At 36.0% G+C, this 26018-nt stretch overlaps 2 protein-coding genes across 2 annotated transcripts; one reads left to right on the plus strand and one right to left on the minus strand.

The window, feature by feature from the left end:
• Nucleotides 1-491: 491 nt before the first annotated feature.
• Pgk (phosphoglycerate kinase) lies at nucleotides 492-10940 on the minus strand. Its single transcript, XM_074111358.1, has 10 exons — nucleotides 10703-10940; nucleotides 10414-10617; nucleotides 9688-9914; nucleotides 9027-9144; nucleotides 7661-7799; nucleotides 7021-7155; nucleotides 5353-5474; nucleotides 4493-4593; nucleotides 1181-1279; nucleotides 492-713 (listed from the first exon to the last, which is right to left on the minus strand). Exons 1-10 carry the CDS (start codon nucleotides 10762-10764, stop codon nucleotides 673-675), a joined length of 1248 nt encoding a protein of 415 aa, XP_073967459.1. The 5' UTR covers nucleotides 10765-10940; the 3' UTR covers nucleotides 492-672.
• Nucleotides 10941-12386: 1446 nt separating this feature from the next.
• Nucleotides 12387-25023, plus strand: wds (WD repeat-containing protein wds). The gene is made up of 8 exons (XM_074111397.1): nucleotides 12387-12752; nucleotides 12882-12978; nucleotides 15521-15666; nucleotides 17801-17945; nucleotides 18926-19028; nucleotides 19965-20196; nucleotides 22010-22213; nucleotides 23943-25023. Exons 1-7 carry the CDS (start codon nucleotides 12624-12626, stop codon nucleotides 22196-22198), a joined length of 1041 nt encoding a protein of 346 aa, XP_073967498.1. The 5' UTR covers nucleotides 12387-12623; the 3' UTR covers nucleotides 22199-22213; nucleotides 23943-25023.
• The last annotated feature ends 995 nt before the right edge of the window (nucleotides 25024-26018 follow it).

Here is a 26018-nt window from a genome sequence, read left to right on the forward strand (position 1 = left end):
TCGTATATAATTAAACCCATAAAAAAAATTTGCTTAGTCAATTTCTTGTTTCAAGCGTATATATATACAGCCAATATGTGTATAAATGCAAAATATGTAACATCGACCTTATGTTTAGTGGCAAAAAAATGTATAGGTATTTTTTACGTCTTGGTAACGTATATGTATTTATGCCCTTGACCATACCATACTCGTACGAGGACAAGTATACGCAACCATGGTTAAGAAACCATCATATAGATACGTTAAATTAATTTTGATTTGGGGGCACGACAAAATTGTTTTCTTTTTCAAATATCACTCGGGCAGACAGAGGCACGGACAGTCAGATTTTTATTCCTATTAAGGACACTCCTTTTATACGGAACTCTAAAAGAATACATATAATATATATGAAACCGTAACGGCCGACCAATAGATCGTGGTATATGATACTATTAATAAATCACGGTAACCAAACTCACTAATAATAATAATACATAACATACAAATATTGTTAATTAACTTTATTATTACTCATAGTAACATATTATGCTATTCGAAACATGACTGATAACACTTTAACATACAATTAAAACAGCTACGGTGAACATACACTTTGACTCATAAAGCGATTACACTGCCAAATATACTATGGCATCTAATGTATATAAAATAGTGTTATATTCTAATTTAGGCGTCCGACAGCGCTGCTACGCCTGGCAGAACTTTACCTGCAAGAGAATTCTACAATAAATAATTATAACTACAGTACAATAAAATAATAAAAATATTCAACAATACTCACAATACGATAGTTTTTAAGTAAACGATACAAAGGCGAGAAAATAATGTGGAGTTTAAAAGGTTGTTTTCTCGCCTCCTTTATTAACCCTTTTCCTGGCATAGTGCATAATATTGACCACATAAATGTATACATATATTCGACCTTGCTAAACTTAGAATATGGTACAAAATCAATTGAATTCGTTAAAAATATAAAACTATGATTCATTTTGTTTTGTTATTATGTCATTCCTAAATTGGAGGGGCCAGGAAAAGTGTTAAAAGAGCTGCCTTTTTAACCCCTTTCCAAGCCCCGCAAATTTAGGAATGCTATAACAAAACAAAATGAATCATCCTTTCGTTGGCTTAAACCGTAAGCTTATACTATTTCGTTATATTTTTTCACATCACTTACCCTCCAGCAGCTCCAAGGAGGCACCACCGCCGGTAGATACGTGAGAGACTTTGTCTTCTGTTCCCCATTTGACGCAGCATGTCGCCGTGTCACCGCCACCTGAGGTAACGAACATTAGAACCTTATAGAATATACATATGGATGTTTCTCGAAAGACCCGGCTAATGGCAAATGTCTGTGTGGCACGTAAAAAAAAAACAGAAATATTCTAAACTAAGTAACTGCTAGCTGCTTCCGCTAGATATTATGGGGTAAGTAAGTCTGATTTTTAGGTGGTGTAAGCATGACATTTTTGGACACGATGTAGGTATCGGATGCATTATCTAGTCGATTTATTAGTACATTCAAATTTCGAACATCTCAAAAACACCCATAACAAAAACCCTGAAAGCAAATTGATTGGACCCAAATTCTAATATCATTCAAGATGACGTTTTATTCGAAATTGATTGCAAACAATTTTGACAAATCTCATAAGTTATATGAGAGTTTTGGGGCCGTGTCTAGGGCGTGATTGATATGCGTCAAAGTTTTCTTACAGTCATTTTTGATGTTCATTTTTAACCCCCGTCGCAAAGAGAAGGGTGTTAAGTTTGACTGCTTTGTGTCTGTCTGGGACACCGTAGCTCTTAAACTGGTGGACCGATTTGAAAAACCGCGTTTTTTTTATTGAAATCAGGTTTTTTAGCGATGATTCTTAGACATGTTTCATCAAAATCGGTTTAGGCTTAGCTGTCTACGTACTCTATCTGTGCATCATTTATTTTTATAGGGTTTTTATATTTTTAGGGTTCCGTACTCTGTCCGGACTGTCTGTCTGTCTGTTTGTCCGTCTGTCTGTCCGTCTGTCACAGGGCTCTATCTCTTGAGCCGTAATAGCTAGGCACTTGAAATTTTCACAGATTATGTATTACAGTGGCCGCTACAACAACAAATACTAAAAATAAAATAAAGTTAAAAATTAAAGGGGGTCATCACACAAGAAACGTGTTTCATTCAGCGGTTTTTGGTTGCTAGGCTGCCAAGATGACGGCCGTCAGTTGCTAGGGGCAACGCCCGTGACCCTATGTTGTTTAATGTTTAACTACTTATTAATTTGCGATTTTATTAGTGCTATTTTATAAAACCTTCAATAATTATAATAATTGTCTCTAAGACCGTGGTTTATTTGGATGACACTCTTTCCCGGCCTGGATAATACCGACATGGAAATACCGAACCCTGTTTTTCCTGTCAGTTTCTATGGGCATCTACACAAAAAACAGGGCCGGTATTTCCATGTCGGTGTTATCCGGGCCGGGAAAGAGTGCCACACCGTTTATTTTTTTCTGCAGCATTAAGACTAAATAACAACTTATGATCCGAAAACCTCCGACACACACTACACAAACTTCACAAAAGCCAACTACAATAAAGCACTCACAGCCGCTGTGTTTAATGTTTTTTACACTAGAAAATGCCCATTATAATTCATACTAAGTAACACTATTTATTTACAAGGTCAAAATTTAAAATCAGGTCAAGATTTATTCACTAATTCATAATAAGTGTCGGCCGAATTTGCGAGTTTAGCCACTTTTTTTTCTGCCGCGGGCGCCGCGGCGCATGGCAAGAGTCTATAGCGCTATTCAGCCTCCGACAGGGCGACAGCCAAAGAGGATGAGAATTTAAAACTGTTCTTGATTCAAAATACTTGCACCTAGTGCTTACATTTTGGTGATATGTTTTTATTAACTTGTAATGTAATGGAACTAGTTATGTTTGTTCGAGTGAAATTCATATTTTAACTTAAATTTGAAGTGGATATCTTCAACAGATTGAGCTGAAATTTTGCATGCATGTATAAATCCGATGACAATGCAATATTATTATGACGTAGAGCTAGATCTAGATCTGATGATGAAGTTAGATGTTGGCCATAATAACGCTATAATAAAACGACACGTCCGCATTGATTTTGGTTTGATTCGTCTTGACGACTACCTACTTTGGTAACCAGGGGCAAAAAGTACCGCCAGCAAAAAAACTTGTATTAGATTTTTTTACAAAATATAACTGAACTATTTGTTTTTAAAACATTGTACGGAGGTGCGGAACCCTTCATGGGCGAGTCGCTCGCACTCGCACTTGACCGATTTGTTTACTTACTTGCTGCTTTACTTAATGCAAAAAGCCAGTGAGTGCCACTCGCAGTGCCTTCCTGATAGGCATTGCAACAAGAAAATAATTTCCTGCTAAATTATTCCCGAGCACCGCAACAGTATTTTTTTTTAAATTAAAAAGCTTTTGAAATTGCACTGGCAGAGCATCCTTTTGCTAGAGCTGAAGTTTCATAAAGAAAGTTAAATAAGAAGGATCCTTTGTATAGCGATAGCCGTCTTCTTTTACTAACTGTATAAGTTTTTGATTAGATTCTAGTTAATGTACTTTTTCTACTTTTAGATTTAACTAAGCTCCGTTTTATTTTATGACGTATTAAAAAAAACTACTTACTAGATCTCGTTCATATATTTTTATCGCTCTCTTATTTTAGAAGTTACAGGGGGGGGGGGGCACACATTTTACCACTTTCGCCGTCTCTCGCGCAAACTATTCAGTTTAGAAAAAAAAATATTAGAAAACCTCAATATCATTTTTGAAGACCTATTCATAGATACCCCACACGTACGGGTTTTTTTGAAAAATAAATTGTTGACTTTTAGTTCTAAGTATGGGGAACCACAAAATTTATTGTTTTTTTTCTATTTTTGTGTAAAAATCTTAATGCGGTTCACAGAATACATCTACTTACCAAGTTTCAACAGTATAGTTCTTATAGTTTCGGAAAAAAGTGGCTGCGACATACGGACGGACAGACAGACAGACAAACATGACGAATCCATAAGGGTTCCGATTTTTCCCATTTCGCTACGGAACCTTAAAAATCACACAGTCATCAGGTCCTGACTCGGTTAAAATGGGACCTATTTTAAATTATTTCCATTTCAACGAGAAAATAAAACTAATCGTTTCTAAAAAAAATACCATGGCCTCCCCTTCCTTTACATGCCATCCACTTTTATCTCATCAATATAAGTCTTTCTACAACTGATTCCGCATAATTAAAAAAAAAATGTTTACATGAATTTATTTCGTACATATCTCAAATGTAATGAAAGTCTCAGGCCTATTACTTAAAAATAATCGCTACTAATAACTCTGGCACTTATACGGGGTGTTTGTGATCTGATCATACAGCTGTCATTTTGCTTTCATTTGACTATTGTTTTACGTGGCCAAGTATTAAAAAGTTGAAAATTCAAAATGGCTTACCAATAATTGTGGTGGCCCCTTTGGCGGTGGCATTAACGACGCCGTCCATGAGACTCTTGGTGCCACTAGCGAACTTCTCAAACTCGAACACGCCAGCAGGCCTGGTTCGAAGATAACAATCCATGAAATAAAAGTGTAGGAAAATGTTGACGAAATGAAATGAATGAAATGAAATACACGAATTGCAATGGTTTAAAACTGTAATAAATGAATGGAAATCACAGTAACATTAAGGAAACGATGTTGGTACATCCAATTTATACAAAAATTTTGATGAAATCGGTTTGTTTACACTTTTAATAAATTGGATAGGCATAACGTATACGAGGTTGAGAAAACAACGGTCGATTTTTGATGAAATTACATTTCATAGACATGTGTAAAATTAAGTTTATTCCTAGTCTGATTGCGGTCAAATAAAACTATATGAATATGTTCCAAAAAAAGAATAAAGGTCACAGCTCATTACAGCCACCCGGCCGGCGCCCGACAAGCACCGCCTCGCCTCGAGCGGTTAGTATTCTTCATATGGATTTATATGGGTACGCGCTTACTACATCAACTCCGTACCGTCACCAGATCGCCTCACTCGCGAGGTTGCCACGCGCAGACGGGGAGTGTACTACTCGGTGATAGCCTGCTGCTCCCAGCCATAGTGACTAGTGGAAAATTCGTGGACCCCGCGAGGTCCACTCGTTGTCAACGCGGCGTCCACCCGTGGACCACCTATCGACAACGAGTGGATGACGAAAGTCCAGGCGGTGCTGGTCGGGTGCCGGGTGGGTCTAATGAGCTGTGACCTATGTTACGTTGACCGTCGTCCTTAAATTTATTTATTATTTATAAAGCACATGACTTACCCATTCCATACAATGACCTTGGCCCTGCTTATGGGGCCAGCAAAAAGCTCCCTGGATAGTGGGCCCACGTCGAGACCCATCCAGCCTTCCGGGATGCCAGATTCCACGGAGGAGGAGCCAACCTAGGTTAAAAAAAATATTACTTTTTGCTTTTAGAATCTAATGACAGTGCCATTATTCGATACCTTATTCGACCTGAGAGTCAAAACTAGAACTAATACTAATACATATTGCTGGGGAACTAAAAGGTGCTTCCAATTATCTTAAAAAATTTAAAGATATAAAGGTAACATGTAGGTCTTATAGCACAACTAATAAAAAAAATATTCTGAAACCTTATTTTTTTATATCTGTCTAAGTCAGTAACCATCTAAAATGACCTTAAACTGCGTATTTCGCTTGGAGAGGGGCTCTGCTAAGACTGGATATTCATAGTTATCTCTACAAATTCGAAGGTTTCTGTACTACTTGTTCGTTTTTTAATGCGTATGTTCTATTGTTTATTGTATATTTAGTTATAAAATAGCCTAGGTACCAGAATGGAACCTTGTCGCAGGAAATGCCATGTAGACATCCCCAAAGAAGTCATTGTATTATTTAATGTAAAGTGGTAGCGCCTGTTTTTATCTCCCGACGCAAAAAGAGGGGTGCTATAAGTTTGACCTCTATGTGTGTCTGTCTGTGGCGCCGTAGCTCTTTAACGGGTGAACTGATTTGAATGAGTTTCTTTATTTGAAATCAGGTTTTATAACCATGGATTTTAGACATGTTTTATCAAAATCGGTTGAGCCGTTTTTGAAGTGACAATGTCGAGGGTTTTCCAACTTTATGTTGATTGGGTTATGTTCCTTTCTGATACGCGATAATGCTTTCTTGACAGTATAATACAAATATAATCAAATATTAAATACTTAGCTATAGATAAAATTAATAACCTGCCTCTTTTATAGATTTAGTTAAGTACCTAAACAAATGGACTATAGCACTTTACTTGGCGTTGCGTTTTCGGATTACGCTATTGGTATCACCGTCGCTTACGCTAGAAAAGACATACTGCATCTCTTTCGTGCACAAAAATATTACGGCGAACACGGCTATATTACTTGCAAAATGGCTAAAGCCCAAGTCCAGTCAATCAAAAAAAAATCCCGTCAATTCAATTCCAGTCAATTTTTCCGCCATAACTTTATTTAATTGTGTTTGCTGTTCGGCTTTTAGGGCCATTATACACGAACTGCAGCCCATTTAATCAGCTACATTAATACTTTATTATGTAAATTAAATTGTAATTTGACGTAAAATGCGTCTTTAATATTTATTTTTACATATAGAATATTCATAGTCCTGTGAATTTACTCAATAACTAATAAATGAACCATAGAAATTCAGATTATTAATTTCAAGTTGTGCCTTTATCGTGGATATTTGATGTTTTGCATTGAAACAAAAGACTGTTGCCTTGCAGGCCTAGGCCTGCAACGGTATATTTTGATGCCTGTTTTATGGAACACAACATAAACATTACATATCATGTTTGAGAAAAATATAATACCTTTCACTATGGAATAAGGATGAACAGCCAGATGGGGTAGGACAAGTCCATTTCGTTTTATAGAGAACTGTCATTCAAAGTCGTTTAGTAAGACAGATATTCAAATAGTTACATACCTGAGCGTTTTCGTCAAATTTGTCTGCAGTGACGAAATCAACCGGGAGGTGAATTTGGACATTGTTCTTAGCAGCTTTCTCTAGTAGTTTGTTCACAATTTTCGCTCCTTCGGCGTCGTACAGCGAATTACCGATCTACAATTGATTGAGAACAATTTAACAACTGCAATGGCAATGAATTGTCAACTCTTTAAGTGACTGCAACTGGTTGCACTACTACTTGAATATTTTTAAATAGACTTGTATACAAAAGATGCCAATAAAAACAAACAAGATGCTGTGGTAAAGTTTGGTAGCAAAGTATTTGATGCATCTTTAGTGTATTGGCACAAGTAAATAAATGAGTATACACTTAAAACTGGTTTGCTTTGTTCAGAACTCGAAGATTGTTTTTCTTTTTATTTCTAATTCGAATCTTCAGGAAAATGAAGAAAACCGACGAGTCTAAAGCAAAATTAACATTCTGTTTCAACAGCTGAAGAAACTGAATCACATATGCAGGTAGAACTTTTTTACAATTAAAGTTCATTATGATTTCTTTGACAGATGTATGAAATGTCAACATAAAATTTGCTAGGAAAACGGTCCATTCTGGTATTCAGTTCCTTCAACTATGCACATATTGTACTATGAAACTTACAGCCATTCCTTTGCTCTCCTTAAGGAAAGTGTATGCCATGCCGCCGCCAATGATCATTTCATTGACCTTGTCAAGGAGATTTTCAATGAGGAGGATCTTGTCTGCTACTTTAGCCCCTCCCAGGATGGCAAGGAAAGGCCTAAAACATTGAAATACATACACTGCGAAACGATATATACATGTTGTGTATGTATTAAGCATTTGAGGAGTGTCTTTGCAAAAGGGCTTATTTCCAAATTAAACTTATTTTGGGAGATTATCATCAATATTGTATTAAAGTAAGTTGATATACATATTATGGCACTACATACATTGCCTTATCTACCTAAATATTTACGTAAATTACCATACATTTTCTGAGTTAAGCTCTTTTGATGCGAACTTTTGGAATTAAGCCATTTCATTGTGGCAAAACTATTACGTTAGGTTCTAATCTAATTGAGCCAATTTCGAATAACTACTCTCTATTTATTTCTATTCATCCAATTATAAGAATATTATAATGCTTTGATCTCTAATGGTTTTGATATACCTAGCGATCATTGTTAAATCTAAAAGCAATTTTGGTGTCATAATCATAATAAAATGATAAAAAAATATATCTTCAAATTCTTCCAATGAACAACACTTTTCTAACGCTTTTTTTTCGTTTACCTGTTTATTTTTTAGTAGTCAGCTTCAAATTTCGAAGTCTACAAAAAGTTATAATTCAAAGGCCCTTTTGATCCGAACCTTGATAAATATTTGAACAGTTTTTAAAAGAGCTAGGGACATTTTAGAACTTTAACCTCAAAGAACATTAATATTTTCTGTTTTAAGCAGAACTACCTTTTTAGTAAAAATAAAGAGAAAAAAAGGAATAAGCCCCTTAGAAAAGACACTTCATTTATGGCAGGTTTTTTCTGTCTAGCTGTTCCCTGCAAAAAAATCTGAGAAATACATATACTGCTATGTATCATCATCATCATCATGTCAGCCATAGGACGTCCACTGTTGGACAACATAGGCCTCCCTCAGGCTCCCTCATAGACCTCGAGTTACAGCTATGTATTGAATAACTTAGTAAGTAAAATAGAAATAGAAATATTTTATTCGCTTATCGCACATTAAGTATATAAAACATAATAAAAATACATTAAAAAAATAAAACAATATGTGAAATGGTGAAGGGGTCTCAGCTCAGCATAGTGTTGGCCATGTAGGCCAACACTGGTCTTCTGCTGTGACCACTTGGCGACTTCACGGAAGGCAACAAAAATTACCTAAGAAATAATAATAATAATAATATTAATTAATTAATTAAGTAAGTAAAGGTACAAGATTAATTTTTTCCCACCTGCATAGAAAAAATAAACTACCTACTAACCTTTCAGGATTGTCCAAAGCCTTAGCAAAGTATTGGAGTTCCTTCTTAAGTAGGAATCCAGAGGCTCTCTGTTCAAACCCTTCACCCATCATGGAGCTGTGTGCTCTGTGAGCCGTACCTGTGAAAAAAATTAATGTTATCAATATCATACTGAAATTTGTAATTGTTTTTTCTGTAACCAAATCGATATAGAGAGTTAAAAGATAAGAAGGTAATTTAATGTTTAACATGAGTTACAAATAAGTACAGATGTCACATAAAATTAAAACAGTCCTTCATGTTGTGCCTTGCAACCTAAGGCCTGTATTGAGGTTAGGCAGTGCTGGTGTTGCCTTATCTGATGTGGGAAAGTGGCGTGCTACCACAAGTGCCACGGGCACACACTATCATCTGCCTACCCTCGAATTGACACACTGCATGCCAATGCTTGTCACATACTTATTTTATTATTATTGTGACTAAAATAATAACTACATGTAAACTAGTCCATTAAAATTTAGAATTAATCACACAAAATTTTAATAAAATAAAGTAAAGTGTCATCATCAACAAAAACAAAAATGGCAATACTCAAAGAGTTCTCACTAAATTGAGTGACCCTCAATGAAAAATTGGCGGGATGCAAGTTCTCTTAATATTGAAAATCAGCAATTTAACTCACCAAAAGCATCATTGACATAAACATCACCCAACTGCCTTAGACTGGCTCTGAAAGCCTTAACCTTTTCAGGGTCAGCCTTAGCTTTCGCCCCACTGGCATCCAGCCCTTTGCCTTCCTCTTCGATATGGAAACGTAGATTCTCCAGCAAGATCACACTGCCTGTAGCAGGGTTTGCGCAGACACTTTCAACTTCAGGGCCCACACAGTCTGGGACAAAAATGATTTCCCTGTTATGGAAAAAAATGGGGTAAACAAGAGGTGAAAATTTTAATGTTAATCTCATTTACACATTGATTTACCACTTTATAAATAAATTATTAGTCTGTACAATACTTGTTTTTCCTCATTGTAAACATATTAACCCATCATATGCGGAACCGGTTTCACAATTTGACACCTCAATTGTGGCCGCATTTGAAAACAGTGTAAGTAAATTATTTTTGACCTTGTATGTTTTACAGGAGTAAAGTAGAAAATTTAGTAAAATGTGAACATACTATGCATAATAGCTTTAGAACGGATACATGCTAACGCAATTCATGAACTGGCGCGGATCCTAAGCATACGAGGGGCAAGTTAATTTCCCTTTGATTAGTTTTTTTTTTGTAAACAGTTTTATAATTTTTTTTTCCAGATAATTATTTATACATATAAGTAGACATAATAAGTCTTAAGGAACTGATATTAACATACAAAACAAAGAAATAGTATGACTAAAAGAATTACCTGTTTAGGAGTTTTTTCAGTTCCTCAGCTACCGGCCTGAGCGTGTATTTGGGGTTGGCCTGGCCGTCCGGCCGACCCAAGTGTGACATAAGAACCACGGACTTGGAGCCCTTTTCAAGAGCATATTTTACCGTATCCAAAGCAGCTACAATGCGTTGATTGTTTGTGATTACACCATCTTTTAGCGGTACGTTAAAGTCCACCCTGAAATCACAATTTAAATGGCATAATTTCAAGCAATTGGTTGAGCAAATTGCAGACCAATATAATGATTGAAGACAGAAATTACCTAATCAAGACCCGCTTTCCAGCCAAATCGAGAGCATCAATACTAAGTTTCTTCAAAGACATGATATACAATTTTTTAGTACAGTTTTTACTGTTAAAATTTCTTCACTCAAGCAAAGCCAACCGCTTTTTCAAGATCTGAACAAATTCAAGTTTAATTTAACCTTCAGTAATGTCAAAGAGGTCAAAGTTGTCAATCAGCCAGAGGTGTTTTTCTTATAACAAGCACGCTATCGTCGTACTCCAACATTTTTGTTGTAAAATTGTAGAATAAAAAACATTTAGGACAACAAATATATTTTTATTTAATAATTAAAAAGAAGAAAATATACCTTGCATGAAATCGAAACCATTATTTTACTATATACGATTTTATAATTTCGGACTTTGCACTCCCTGCAGGGCTACTACGAAATTTAAAAATCGAAGTTCGTATCGAACCGCCCCTCTCACTCGTATTAAATAATATAACCGTTGGCGGAACGGTACTGCCGATACTGACTTTGATTTTAGAATTTCATAGTAGCCTTGCTGGCTGACATAGAGGGCCTACTGAAGGCCGATTCCGAAGTTCGAAAATCGAAGTTGGTATTGTACCGTCTGTCTCGCTCTCGTATTCCATAGTGTAAATGTCAGAGGGACCGAACGACACGAACTTCGATTTTAGAATTTTGTAGTAGGTAGCCCTGTAGGCCCGGTGTCACGGTCTTAAGACTTAAATTATCTAAGGTCACGGTGGTTAAGAGGGAAAAATAAGTTATCTATTGTTTCTGTGGGGAACTTTTTGTCTAAATAAAAATCAATTTATACCACAACGATCTAAAAATATCGTAGATAATGAATACCTGTGTACTTTTATATTTTTTACAACTAGCTTTCAATAAATAAATAATGTAGGTACTTATTTATTATTGAATAAATGATTTGTATTTTGCCTGCTACTCGATGCTGATCTGTAACACGTGCCTGCGACCGACAAATTTTTCGGGATAAAACAACTACCTATCCTACGTCCTTTCCAGGGTCTCAAAGTTCCTAAACTATGAAAGTCCATTTAAATCGGTTTAGCGGTTTAAGCACGAAGAGGTAACGTAACAGACGAACAGACAGACAAGAGTAAATTTCGTTTTTATAGTAATACAAGGATTGGATATTTATATATAGAAGATTATACACAACATTAGATACAATAATATGATAGGAAACAAAATTAATAAAAACAGGATTGGATGAAGGACGGATCGGATCGAATGGGCTATTCAGTTTGATCCAGTTCAAAATCGAATAAAATTTCATTTAACTACCTAACCATATTTAATGTAAGTATTACATGAATAACAAAAAATGCGTATGATGTGAGTACTTTGTCATAATAATCTTTTCTCTAGATAGTACCTATTTAAAAATAAACTAGATACTTTAAATGACAATATCAGCCAACCATAGCCACATAACAACCCATTGGGGTTCAAGTTCACAATAATTTTGGATTGGATATTTATAATAAAATTTATTATAGTATCCAATCCAACACACATTTGCTTGCACATTTGCAATGTGCATCCTTAATCCTTACCCAGAAAGCTGAATTTTATTATCTTCTTTTATGGTTATTGTGCAACTAGCCTTAAGCGTCCCACGCAGTAGGAAGGTAACGTGTGGGGGCCTACGGGCGACATTTTGTATTTCCTGCAGTTGGCATTACTGTTCGCTCTTCGCGAAATGAACGCAGTGAGATCGAGACGCTCAGATTTACATTTGTCTTTAAAAAATTGCGTGGAAACAAGTATAAAATCGTCATTCAGTTACAAGTTAAATTGTGTACCTTATCATAAAATCAAAATACGTGATAATTTATTGTTCAGAAGTGGTCGCGTTAGGTGTCGAACAAAGAAAATTGTGTGTCGAAAGTCAACTGAAACATGGTGCCGCTAGGACCCGGGCCGGGGCACCCAGCTGCACATCAAGCACACGGCGGGCCTTCCGCAAATCTTTCCGGTTCAAATTCGCTCTCGCAGAGCGCACCACAGTCTAACAAGTCTTCAGTAGCGGTAAGTACACAGCTTTTCGTTAAAAATTACACGCCTTTGCGTCAGTTGCCGCTTGCACATGTTTATGTAACTCAACTTTTGTGTCTGAGCACGTGCGATTTGGCGCTCATTTATGCCATCGGTTTTCAGAAGCCGAACTACACGCTCAAATTTACTCTGGCTGGCCATACAAAGGCGGTATCGTCTGTAAAATTCAGTCCAAACGGCGAATGGCTCGCTAGTTCTTGTGAGTATTATGCATATTTATTACGCTAACGTTCGTTACAATGACATTTGGGACTCGATGATTGGTCTCTAAAATTACTGCTTGTGGTATTTTTTGTTAATCTTGCGACCTGTTTAATCAGTAATAGTTAACACTAAGGAATTGGTTGCTGACTTAAACTTACTTGGTTGCTAGGGGCTATTTGTAGATAATTCTTTGTGATACTTTTATCTCTAAGGCAATCCTACATGTCCTAGTTTCAGGGTTTAACTTATTCTGGGTTAAGATTTAAAATGCTTTTGCTCAGTATGTTCAACTTATTTAAATAAAATATAATTATTCTACCTACTGAAACTACTTCTAATATTTTACTGGCAAAAGAGAGATACTAGACATGATGTAGGTTCGTACATAAAGTACCTTTTTATTAGGTAGTTGTAGTATTTTAAAAGCCATAATGATATGGTTCAAAAACCAAAATTTGTAATTATGGTACTGACAAGTAGTTACAGTTAAAGGAACTGGCCTTGGTGAGTTTTTGTTAAGTTATCCCCCTGTTTCACCATCAATTGATTAAATTTATCTGATGGATAAATGTGATGCCATCTCTGTTTGTTTTGTTTGAATAGAGAGATATAACAGCACATTTATCTGTCAAATAAAGTTAATTGTGGTGAAACACCCCCTAAATCTATCATATGTTGAATCAAAATAATTAAAAACATGTTATCTTCGTATTATAATTGTGGATATATTAGCTTATTCGGTTTTTAACACAACAATGTGTATTCTGCTTGATTTATATGCCACTTTGGAGTTATTAATTATAAAATACTTTACAGATCAAAGTATTTTTGAATGCTATTAAGTAGTTTAAATTCATCTATTGTTATTATATTTTATGGCCAGAATTAACCCCTGGTATCCTTAGAACTCAGATTTCTGCCAAATTTTAGGGTATCTTTTTGTTTTCATTTAAATCTGCAGAATTTGTGCTTATTAAAACAGATGAGACATGAATGTAGTGTTTTTTTTTAGTTCCTGCATATAAGTGGTTAAAGAAATATCCTTAGAAATTCAACTCCATGGATTCTACTTATGACTGACTACATTATGCTACAATAATGTCCTAGCCCTAAGTATATTCTTGCATGGCATTTTGCTTGTTTGTGTTGTAATTAGTAGTAAAGCATTAGAAATAAAAAAAGTTATTCAGAAACTGTACTTAAGCTTATATTAACACATTTATTTACAATTTGCATATGATGTGTCCCTTGGTCTTAATTACTTAACTAGTTATCATGCAGGCTTCCTAGAAATTATTAGTTGGCTTATATTAAAAAAACAAAGTTGATTACAATGAAGGAAGTATTTGACTATAACTTGCCTTAATGCATTTACTTTTGGTCTTCAATGTTATGTATAGTAACTGCCAAAAAATAATCACTATTCTGTGAATAAAATGTACCCTTGGCTATTGTTCTCATTATTAAAAATTTAAGGGATCACAAATCTTCATGTTTTACTGGTATGGTATGCATTGTTCAAGAAATATATGCTCATTTGTTTCCATATATGTATTTCAAAATGTGCAGACAGAATGCAAGTGTTTGCAGTCATAAATTATTATGTTTTAAGTCTTTTGTATCATTTTATCTCAGAGATACAATGTGATAGATGCAGGGTGATTGAAAACCAACTTTACATAAAAGAGGTTTCATACCTCAGGTTATAATTTAAATTCATGTGGATAAAGATCTTTATCGCATTTAAAGTCTCGCGAGTGGTCGCGCGTTTTCCTAAACATTACTAGGTTTTATAACTAAACATCGGCAACTCATGGCATTGAGGTAGCATTTGACGTTTGTGAATGACTAGTGATGTGACAATATTTTTCTGTATGAGTCGAGCAATAGAAACTAATTAGAAAAAGTATTTTCAATCATTGAATATATGACTTTTGTGACAGAAAATTAATATTTGTTCTAATTTTTTTAGAAGTTATCATATATACGTATTTAAGAAAATACACTTGGTGTTACAAAATATTCTTTCGACTTCGACTGATGTGGTGGGTACAAGAAGCATTCTTCTGTAATGTTGCAGCATATGTTTGATGATGTTCTCTTTGGTTTCAATTTCTTTATTTTTATTGTACAATATCATATCTTGGATGTTTTTAATTTATTTTTAAATTAATAATTAATTGATAAACACGTTTACCTTTTGGTCGCAGTCTCAGTAATGAAAGTGACTTTTGATTTTTTATAATTAAAGTAAAGTAAGTTTTAGTTTGTCTCATCACTAGTGCTACCAAATTGCCACGATTCGCTGATGAATATTTATAAGATTTATTCTATTTTGGTTTAGAAGGTAATTTACCTACATAGTACATAGGTTTTCATTATAAAATAATATGTTATACAGGGGCCAATGATATAACAAATGATTTTTGATAGTTAGATGGAAACTGGTACAAACATTATATTCCTACTCTTAATTGTACTAACTCATTTTATTAAGGTATTTTGGATTTGTATTTTATTTGTAATGCACTTTACAGCTGCTGACAAGCTGATTAAAGTGTGGGGTGCCTATGATGGCAAATTTGAGAAGACAATCTCTGGACACAAAATGGGCATCAGTGATGTGGCGTGGTCTTCCGACAGCCGGCTCATAGTCAGCGCAAGTGATGACAAGACACTAAAGGTAATATAGCAATATGTACTTCTATGTTATGTATGATACTTATGATAGTGTTTGCCCGCGATAATTACGCGATCAATTACAATTTTTAATAAGTCATCTGAACGCAGTTAAGCGTTTTCCGCACTTTAATGGACATTTACACTGTATAGTTCGCCACAGGCTGTATGCGGCCACAGCAATCCGCATGCGGCCACCACAGGCGCAATAAAAATAGCTCAGTCGGCCGCATTCGATCGTGACAACTTCGATTGCCTTAAAAGTTGTACGACGTAGTGCGACAACGGCGTCTGTCGGCCGCGTTAGGTCACCGTAAAAGTGAGCGACTTTGACCTGTTTAATACCAAACGGTGGGTTGGTGTTCAAAAATAGTCTCGGCAAATAGTAACTCACAGTGTGAGGTCTCATTTTGAATACTTCTTTACAGTTGATATTTTAAGTATTTTACTTGAACGAAAGATCGTAAAAGTAAGATAAGATTTATATTCAGAGATTTTTGACTCTTACTAGATGGCGTGGCGTGGTTATTATTAAGTTGACATAAAATCTGTTTAGGTACTTTTGCATCATTATAATGTTAATATATTAATTAGCATTAAGATTAAAGTATATTCCCTTAATTTTGTATGGGGTCTTTGATAACATTTATAAAAGCTTTGGAGTGATTAGATTAAGACTAGCTTAATGATGATATTAATGCCTTCTTTCTTATACCTACTATATTCGAGTTTGCACTATTATTGTAATTATTATTATTTTTAACTCACGACGCGCAAAATCTCTGTCACTTTAAATCTATGCTTAAGGAGCACTATCTGTCATCTTGTAAAAATTAGCTTTATCACAGTTTATTTATTTATATGTGGCTGTTTATTATATTAAGCACATTATATGTGCAATATATACACATGTGTAGATGTATTTTTGTTGCGTTTTAATATTCTGATCCACTGTTGATGCACCACCTGCTGTAAACTAGTCCTTCCTTCTTTCTGTTAAAAGGTTGCCTGGATGAGATCGCTCTTAAGCGATCAGGCTGCCTATTGCTTACCTTGTAATTTTCTCTCTGTGTACCTCTTTCTGTATCACTTACTATTTCTGGATGTACAATAAAAAGTCATTGTATTCTATTGTTTTACAGTTTTATGGCTATGTATGACACATTCTTAGCCAGTTACATAGTAGGTAAAATAAAAAGGTACAAAATAAGTGACACTCCATGTAGATTACAGATTAAGGGTTTTCTCACGGTTATTGAACTTCTTATCACCAAGCAGGCTAGATATGAGTCAGAATACGCAATCGGTAGGTATGTGGGTTTATTAGTAGAATATTCTAATTTCATGCCTTACCAGAGTCTGGTTAACTACAGAACATTCAACAGTCTCAGACTTCGATTCGGCAATGTTTAAGCTATATTTTGTCAAAACTAGACATTAATGACATTGTAATACGAACCACGGCACGCGTCATCGTAGGTAATATTAGGATCTTTTGATTTTAGCAAATGTAACAGTGGCATAAGTATTTGATTAAATATTTGTATGGCAGTAATAATGTGCGATATACCTTGTCAATGTTAATAATATGCTCAGTGGCACAAAATTTGGCCTACTCTTCATACAAAATGACCTATTACTACATACATTTGAGGGTCAGATTTTTTGCCGCTCAGTATATTTATATTGACAATGTATATTGTGTTATAATGTAATTCCCGCCTCTTGGATGCAACTATTTAATAAAACTAAAATTTAATAAAGTTGGAACCATTATGAGCAAACAGTAGCGAGAACCAGACTATGCGTAAATCTAAATAATAATGCCTAAATCTGGTCTTTATATAACTTCTAAATTAAATCGTTAGTTCTTATCATGCCGTCCCGCTCACGCTAATAGTGTACCGGTACGATACGAACTACGCATTTCGAAGTACGCACTACGCATTTCGAAGTACGCACTACGCAGTTCGGAAGTAGACCCCCAGGTACTCGCCGTACTTATGTATTGCCAAGATTTCCGCTCTAATACGCGAATTTGGTCTTACTGCAAAAGTGAGACAGAGATATTTCAGCATAGTTAATTTTTGTTTACAAGATAATTCCACATCCATGCAGTATGCTCAATATTTTTGCAGGTGTGGGAACTTAGTTCCGGGAAATGCCTTAAAACCCTCAAAGGTCACAGCAATTACGTGTTCTGCTGCAACTTCAACCCTCAGAGTAATCTCATCGTGTCCGGCAGTTTCGATGAGAGTGTACGGATATGGGATGTAAGGACAGGTGAGATATATCTTTATTTTTTCTTTTTTTTGTTGATCGGTCTCTTGTAAACCCTGTCCCAGGGTAGAGCAAGAGGAGGCGGTTGCTCTAGGCGCCAGAGTGCAAGCGGCGCCATTTTACAGTTTCCGGTGCAAAATAAAATCGTGATTTTATTTTGTGAGGCGCGGAAGTGATGTAGACAATCTCATTCTAACTTTATAAAGGGCTAGAGCCGGTGCTACGGTAATGAAACGAAACTGCCACGACGTTTTACGCACCATCCTAATGATGCTTTATTATTATTCGATTTTTAGATGTTTATTACTTTTATTAGTTACGAGCTTTTGCCCGCAGCTTCTTTCGCGCAGATTTGGTACGTAGCTTAAACTTTTTTTGATCCCACAGGAACCATACATTATTTCGGGATAAAAAGTAGCCTATATGTTAATCCAGGGTATATATTACCTATATGCAGATGCGTTCAGTAGTTTTTGTGTGAAAGAGTAACAAACATCCATCCATACAAAACTTTCGCGTTTATAATATTAGTAAGATAGTAAGATTATTGTGTGCGCTTTTATTAATGTAACATCCTTATTAAAATGTACATGACTTGACAATAAAACAAACAAATCAATATTTTTGTCAATCTGCGATCGGTATTAATGACGAAAAGCAGCTGTTCTAAGTTCTCCCATACTTTTTTATGCAATTTTAGAATATTCTCACTTATTTTTTTATTCAATCGCACTTTTTATTAGATTCAAGAATTATAATTGAAAGGTCCACTTAAACAGTAATGGAGCAATGATGTTGATGGTCTTTCTCTGTCCAAACTTTAAGATTGCTAGATTTACTGTCTACATCAATCAGAACATGTTTCTTTTACCTATTTATGTGTTTTATCACTTTTCCGTCAAGTGAGCCAGAGGGAGCAGAGGGTGTCTACATCAATCATACTTGTGTTAAAAAAAACTTAACTTTTGTTTGTCTCTTTCAAGGTAAATGTCTGAAGACACTGCCGGCGCACTCAGACCCAGTTTCCGCAGTCCATTTTAATAGAGACGGCAGTCTCATTGTGTCTTCCAGTTACGATGGCCTGTGGTAAGTTCTAAAGTACCTATTAATAGATTTTATTTTTAGAATCTCCTTTTATAACTTTCTTTACAAATACTTGAGCATTTGCGTCGTAATTTTATGATCTATTTATAGCTAGAATGTCGTTGCTAAGAGCTGGGTTTGCGTCAAACAATTGAAGTGTAAACGTGTTACATGGTTTTACCTATCCTTACCCGTTGGGACGTTCTTCCTACGCAATATTCCGCTGTCGATAGTACGACGGTATCTCGTACAAAAGCTGTTTATTACCTGGGAAGCATGATGAGATAAACAACTATTTATAGATAATCGATCAACATGAATGAATATACATGACTGTCTGTGATCCTTTGTTTAATCTGTTGAAATCACAGGTTCAAATAATAAAGATGCTTTCAAGATTCTAGGCTATTCCTAAGTAAATAACTAATCAACATTTAGTATATGTTGAAAGTTATATATTTGTACGAAATTTAATTATCGCTTTCTCGTAATTTTTAAGCACTCGTGCGTAAACACTCGCGCGTTCCCGACGTAGGTATTAGCGCTACATACACCCCGTCCAGATGCTCTCGCGCGCTTCCACAGCGGGAGCATCAGCGCGGGGTGTATGTAGCTCTAGTACCTCGGGAACGCGCGAGTGCCCTCGCACGCAATACGCTACTTCTGGATAGGATCTTAAATTTACCTTCTTTAAATATAGACTTAAACAAATTTGTCACTATGGGGGTTTCTGTGACTGGCTCGTGTAATATCAGTACCGTGAGGTTCGTTTAACAATGTTTGTGATTGGTTAAATAATAATACAAGACAATCTTAAGCAATACCATAACATTATACGGACCTCTCGATATTAACGTCATCTAGCAAAATTTCGCCTGTCATGAATCTCATTCTCTCTGATATCAACTTTATTTTAAACACTAACATGATCTTTTGCAGCCGGATTTGGGATACCGCATCCGGGCAATGCCTCAAGACTTTGATTGACGACGACAACCCTCCGGTGTCGTTTGTGAAATTCTCACCCAACGGGAAGTACATACTAGCAGCTACCCTTGACAACACACTGAAACTGTGGGACTACAGCCGAGGCAAATGTCTGAAAACATATACTGGACACAAGAACGAGAAATATTGTATCTTCGCAAACTTCAGCGTCACAGGCGGAAAGGTAAAATACTTCTTATTATACAATGTGTCTGGATTAGAGATGTACGGAACTTAAGTTCAGGAACAGTATTAGGAAAAGTTTGAAACCTAAATGTTATAGTCAAATGTGCGATATTTTTTAACTGACGAAAAAAACGGAGGAGGTTCTCAAGTCGACGCGTATATTTTTTTTTGTCTACATACTGTTTACTACCGGCATCTTTCCTTGTTTGAAGTGCTACGTCGTTATTCCGGACAACCTGTATAAGATGAAAGAAGAGTTCTGAGGGGCTACTACGAAATTCGAAAATCGAAATTCGTATCGTACCGTCCATCTTACTCTCGTATTAAAGAATATAAGCGTCAGCGGGACGGCAAGATACGAAGTTCGAATTTTGCTCTTTACCTGGCTTTTATTATGGACACCCAGCTGAAACCCTTCCCTTCCTTCTTTTGGACCTAGAAATCTGAAATTTGGCATAAAGAAAAAAAATCATACGAGATATCCATCTCAGCCGGCAGACCTGCTTACCCTTGACAACGATGCAATCCAATGGATACAGAATATAAAAGCTGACCAGGAATATAAGAAACCTGACGCGAGGGAAGCACTTCTTTTACGTTTTATATTGCTACATTCTTAAGACTTACTATACCCTATCAGTCATATTGACAACGGTGTCGGTGATGTTATTTAAAGCAATATTTCTAATCCCTCACTCTCTCTCTACTTTCGACATTTTAACGTACAAAAACACAAAATAACACTTTAAAATACCACGCGCAAACAACGTTAAACTTTGACAGCAATAGACAGATGACATTTGCATTTAGTATTACCAGTGCAAGAAATTGGTTCTATTGGTTTTCCGCAATATGGCGAGGTTTTTAGGGTTTCGTACCCAAAGGGTGCCAACGGAACCCTATTACTGAGACTCCGCTGTCCGTCTGTCTGTCTGTCTGTCTGTCCGTCTGTCACAGGGCTCTATATATCTCTTGAGCCGTAATAGCTAGGCACTTGAAATTTTCACAGATTATGTATTACTGTGGCCCTATAACAACAAATACTAAAAATAAAATAAAGTTACAAATTAAAGGGGGTCGTCATACAAGAAACGTGTTTTTTTTTCAGCGTTTTTGGTTGCTAGGCGTTATTAGCCGTTAAGATTGGTTTTTTGGAATCTTTTTGTATTTTTTATTTCAATTCCAAATTTTTACTTTTACGGTCATCCCGTAAAACCGAAATTGAAAATACAAACTGAAATATAGATGCACAGAAAAAACAGAAAAATAAGACCATCACTGGGAATCGAACCCAGGTCCTAGGTAATCCGTACCGCGTGCTATACCGCTACACCACTGATGGTCAACGGTACCGACACGAATTTCCCTATGCACCTCATATCTCAGCTTGTGTTTCTTACTTAGTCACTTAAGCAGCGACGCTAGCGACATCTATGCCGTAAGCCCTCAAACTTTTTCGGCATTCCTTTGGAACTAACCGCTCACCCGGACAAGAGTCGACACGAGAAACGATATCTCTTAGTACAGTGAAGGACACTAAATCGCGTACCAGAGTGGAGCCTTTCACTATCATTTCTCGGACAGAGATATGAATCTCAACATGACATAGCATAGCTCTATTTGCGTCCCAGACAAGGGTGCTCTAAAATTAATAATTTCTCTGTCAGATTTATGAATGTCAATATGACGTATTCTACGTGCCGTTTACTCTTAAAATATTATATATAGAATAAAGCAGACACGTATGATGATGATGACCAATTACCTTATCACTACCTACCTACTTACTAATAACATTATTATTTCCACAGTGGATAGTGTCAGGCTCTGAAGACAACCTCGTGTACATCTGGAATCTGCAATCAAAGGAAATCGTCCAGCGGCTCTCCGGCCACACCGACACTGTGCTCTGTACCGCCTGCCATCCCACCGAGAACATTATCGCGTCTGCTGCACTCGAAAATGACAAAACCATCAAGCTGTGGAAGAGCGACACTTAAACCACTGTAGTTGTGGTAAGTGGTCGATCAGTTATTTTCAGGGGTCGGACAAAAAGTGCGGATGACGTAAAAATTACGTAATCTTGCACACAAGATGATGTTTTTATTTAAACTTCCGTGTGACATGTAGTGACAAAGTAGCATTAATGAAGTAACAAAATAATCGTGTCAGTCAAAAACGTACTTACTCATTTCAAGTGGCGATATCGTTTAATAAAGAGGTTGATAAATGATAAGTGATAATTGTTTATGAAAATCAAAAATACTATTTGAAATCATCCTATAAGTGGTTTGACGTCATCGGCACTTTTTGTCCAACGCCTGGTTATTTTAAATTGTAGGAATAATGTATTGTTGTATTGTATTATGTTTGTTAAGCGTACGTTAACTTGCGTCTTTAAATGCCACCTATTACGGTCATGGTATAATACGGTGTGGTGGGCAAAGACCTTTAACATTTGCCTTTGTCATTCACAGACAAACAAGGTGGTTAGTCAAACCCAGATCTGTATTTTTGTAGTGTTTTGTATTTCCGGCCTGTCTACCATTATATTATCCGATCGTAATATAAATCTTATTCATAGTAAGTACTGTTAGCATGGTAGTATGTATCAATGTCGATTTTTTTGGAATTTTAATCATTTATCAACCAATTAAGATTGCACAAATGCATCATTTCATAAACTCATCATTTGGTAAACATGTAGTATTTACTAATCTGTATTTTTTTTTCAAACAATTTAATGAATAATATAGGAAGTTAGTTAGGACATCAGTAGACAATAAAGATTCGTTAAAGTTCACTTTGTTAGAAAAATATTTGCAATGTATAGTATTAGCATCTTGGGAGATGAGCCATGGACCATAAAGGAATTTAACTGTCACACCTAACTTTTAGTCGATTTGTACCCTATAAAATAATACTTTTATCAAGTAACAGGATGTTACCGTGCCAAAAGGAGTTAGTGTTTTTTTTTTTTAAATAATGATAAACCGATTTATTAATTTGACATCTTTTGCAAGCTTGTGTAGATAGACACTCAAAAATATACTGAGCGGCAAAAAATCTGGCCCTCAAATGTATGCAGAATCGGTAATTTTGTATGAAGGGTGGGCCCAATTTTGTGCCGCTGAGTAAAAAATACAAAAAGATTCCAAAAAACCAATCTCAAAAGATTACAAAAAAAATACAAAATGATTCCAAAAAACCAATCTTAACCGCTGAGTATAGTATATTTGTTTGTTTATCGTAATCTGTCACTATAACTAATAACAATTAATCAATGTATCATTTCAGTTATATAGAAAAACTGGACTAACCTGGGTTCAAAGAGTTAGCAACTGTTGTTGCCACGATTTTTGTTTAATGTATCTACCGATTACACCATATCATACCATGACCGTAACAGCAATGTGTCAGGCAAAAATATATTCTTTGTATTGAACAGAGCGAGACTATGCCCACTAGCACGTTTCCTAGCCAATCGTCGCCGTCGCGTGTCATGTACCTATGCGCTTGTCATTCCGTTCCGACGTTCCTATTACGGTCATGGCATGATACGGTGTAGTGGGTAGAGACCTTTAGGGGCTGTTTCACCATCCATTGATTAGTGTTAACTGACTGTTAAATGTCTGACGGCATCACATTTAACCGTCAGTTAACACTTCAATGGATGGTGATACAGCCCCTTAGAGTGCGAAATTGTGTAGGTGTGTGGCTTGATGGTAGGTTGTTTGTTCGCAGGGTTATTCGTCAGTGGGCAGATCGTGATCTGTAAAACGTGGCTTCGTATAGTGAGTTTGGACAGTGCCACAGGCTTGTGAATACATTTATTTTAAGACACAAGAGTTAAGGTACTTTTACATAAGCCGATCGTTTTCGTTCTAGATACTAGGCAATCACAGTTGGAATTTGTGCATTTTCGATCTACTAAGATTTATTATTATACATATTTTTCTATCTGAAATGCAAGCGTAAGAAGTGTTTTAAGTGATTATGTAAAATTAAGGATTGAGTTTTATAGGATTCAGCTTAAGAATAACTTAATTGATTGATTCGGACGTTATTATGTTGTGGTCCATGCCGATGAACTTCTACCTATTATCTTGCTACTTCACAAGCACATGTGCAAGACAGCTACGTCAGTGTGACGAATATGAAATATCGTGCAGAAAATTGCCCTCCTCCATTTCCACATATATGAATATATTTGTCACATGCCGAACATGTAAAAAAGAGCTTGCAGCGAAATTAACTTGTTGTTATTGACACTGTAATTGTTGCTGTACGTTATTTTGATACTTCAAGACGCAATCCCTTTTTGCAAAAATTTAAGAATTGGTATCATAGGAACAATCTATCGAATAATGAATTGACTCTATAAATGTTTTGCAAAATTTGACTGTTCTGAATGGTTAAGCTTATAATGATGAAATATGTTCTTTATATCTCGTATAATATATTACAATCGTTACAAGTATGTTTGAATACCCCCCCCCAACCCTTAACTATTTCCAAAGAGTACAAAGTACGATTGTTGCCTTATTTAACATTTTTATTTTTAAATTTTAAAGTACTGTAAATCTTATTGGACAAACAACCTATATAATTTATTTATTTGATCTATTATATATTTGTCAGTGGTTTGAGAAGGCAAGGCGTAAAACATGTTATTATCTATCCGCCCTTGCTTCCTTTTAACTAGACTGTCATTGCTTCTGCCATTTGAAACTGATATCTGATAAATAGTAAGTAGCAAGGTAAAAGGTTGTAGTTTATTAGAATGACTTGTTGGATGCAATTAAAATTAATCTAGTTGTATGAACAGTTGTTTTATTCATTATACCCTATGTATCCAGTTTCCATATTCACGGGCTAATAACTCCCAAGTGACTGTCTATCAGTCAGTGCCATGCTAGTGCCATGATGCATCAAGCCTTTCCTCCTTACGTTAGGCTGTTTTTCCATTAGTCGCCTCGGCACCGGCACGGCAGCGGCATGGCCGTGCACCGGCACCGGCGCCGGGGCTTCGTTTTTCCAGTGAGCCGGTGTCGATGCCGGCTTACGGCCGGTGAAATCGTTTGAAATTTTAGACCAAAGTACTATACGTATACGTTAGAGTTGATAATTACAGGGTAATGGCGCCACCGTGTATTCGAAAGCTTAATTTAGTCCTGTTTTCGGGCCTAATAAATTCAACCTTTTTAGCATAGTCCATTATCTATTGCATTGCAGATAGCCTACCGTTTCACAGACTTTTTGCCCCGATTTTCGTTTTGCAGACAATCCACAAACGCCATTATGGCAGAGTAATAAAATGTTAGGCAAGGTTTGGGATAATGAAGGTTTTCATAGAGGCGAAATATCGCTAGATGGCGTTGGTATCGTGAGGTCCGCTTGATTTCTGACGTTCGCTTTGGTTAAATAACTAAATGAGCCAATCGCAAGTAAACATCAAACTGACCTCGCGATACTAACGCCATCTAGCGATATTTCGCTTCTGTGAAAACCCTCATTTCATTACGCTATTGTCACATCTGGATCTGAAATTTTGTATTGTAAAGTGTATTGGTTTCAGAGCCATCTAGTTTGTATTATTATCATGAATAGCTACTTGTAGGAAAAAGCTGCAGCGCTTCTACGAGAGTCGAAAATGGGCATTTTCGCGTACAGATGATGTCCCTTTATTTTATTTTTTCACTTTGAGCAAAAATATGGCTTTTCCTACTCAGAAACAAGAGCATAATCGATCCCGATAGTTTAAAAAAAATGTCCCCATTTTATCATACAAAATTTTATGAGTCAGTTTTGTTATGCTTA

This window comes from Choristoneura fumiferana, chromosome Z (assembly GCF_025370935.1).
Source record: "Choristoneura fumiferana chromosome Z, NRCan_CFum_1, whole genome shotgun sequence".
Lineage (NCBI taxonomy): Eukaryota > Metazoa > Arthropoda > Insecta > Lepidoptera > Tortricidae > Choristoneura > Choristoneura fumiferana.

Bases quoted from the DNA above. Each gene is read 5' to 3' on its own strand.
- Pgk (XM_074111358.1), bottom strand. From the start codon at position 10,764: ATGTCTTTGAAGAAACTTAGTATTGATGCTCTCGATTTGGCTGGAAAG. The intron at 7,800-9,026 runs GTTAGTAGGTAG...TCAATGTTTTAG, and splicing joins GCTTTGGACAATCCTGAAAG to GCCTTTCCTTGCCATCCTGG. The intron at 714-1,180 runs GTAAGTGATGTG...ATTCTCTTGCAG, and splicing joins CTCCTTGGAGCTGCTGGAGG to GTAAAGTTCTGCCAGGCGTA.
- wds (XM_074111397.1), top strand. From the start codon at position 12,624: ATGGTGCCGCTAGGACCCGGGCCGGGGCACCCAGCTGCACATCAAGCA. The intron at 12,979-15,520 runs GTGAGTATTATG...TGCACTTTACAG, and splicing joins CGAATGGCTCGCTAGTTCTT to CTGCTGACAAGCTGATTAAA. The intron at 19,029-19,964 runs GTAAGTTCTAAA...GATCTTTTGCAG, and splicing joins TCCAGTTACGATGGCCTGTG to CCGGATTTGGGATACCGCAT.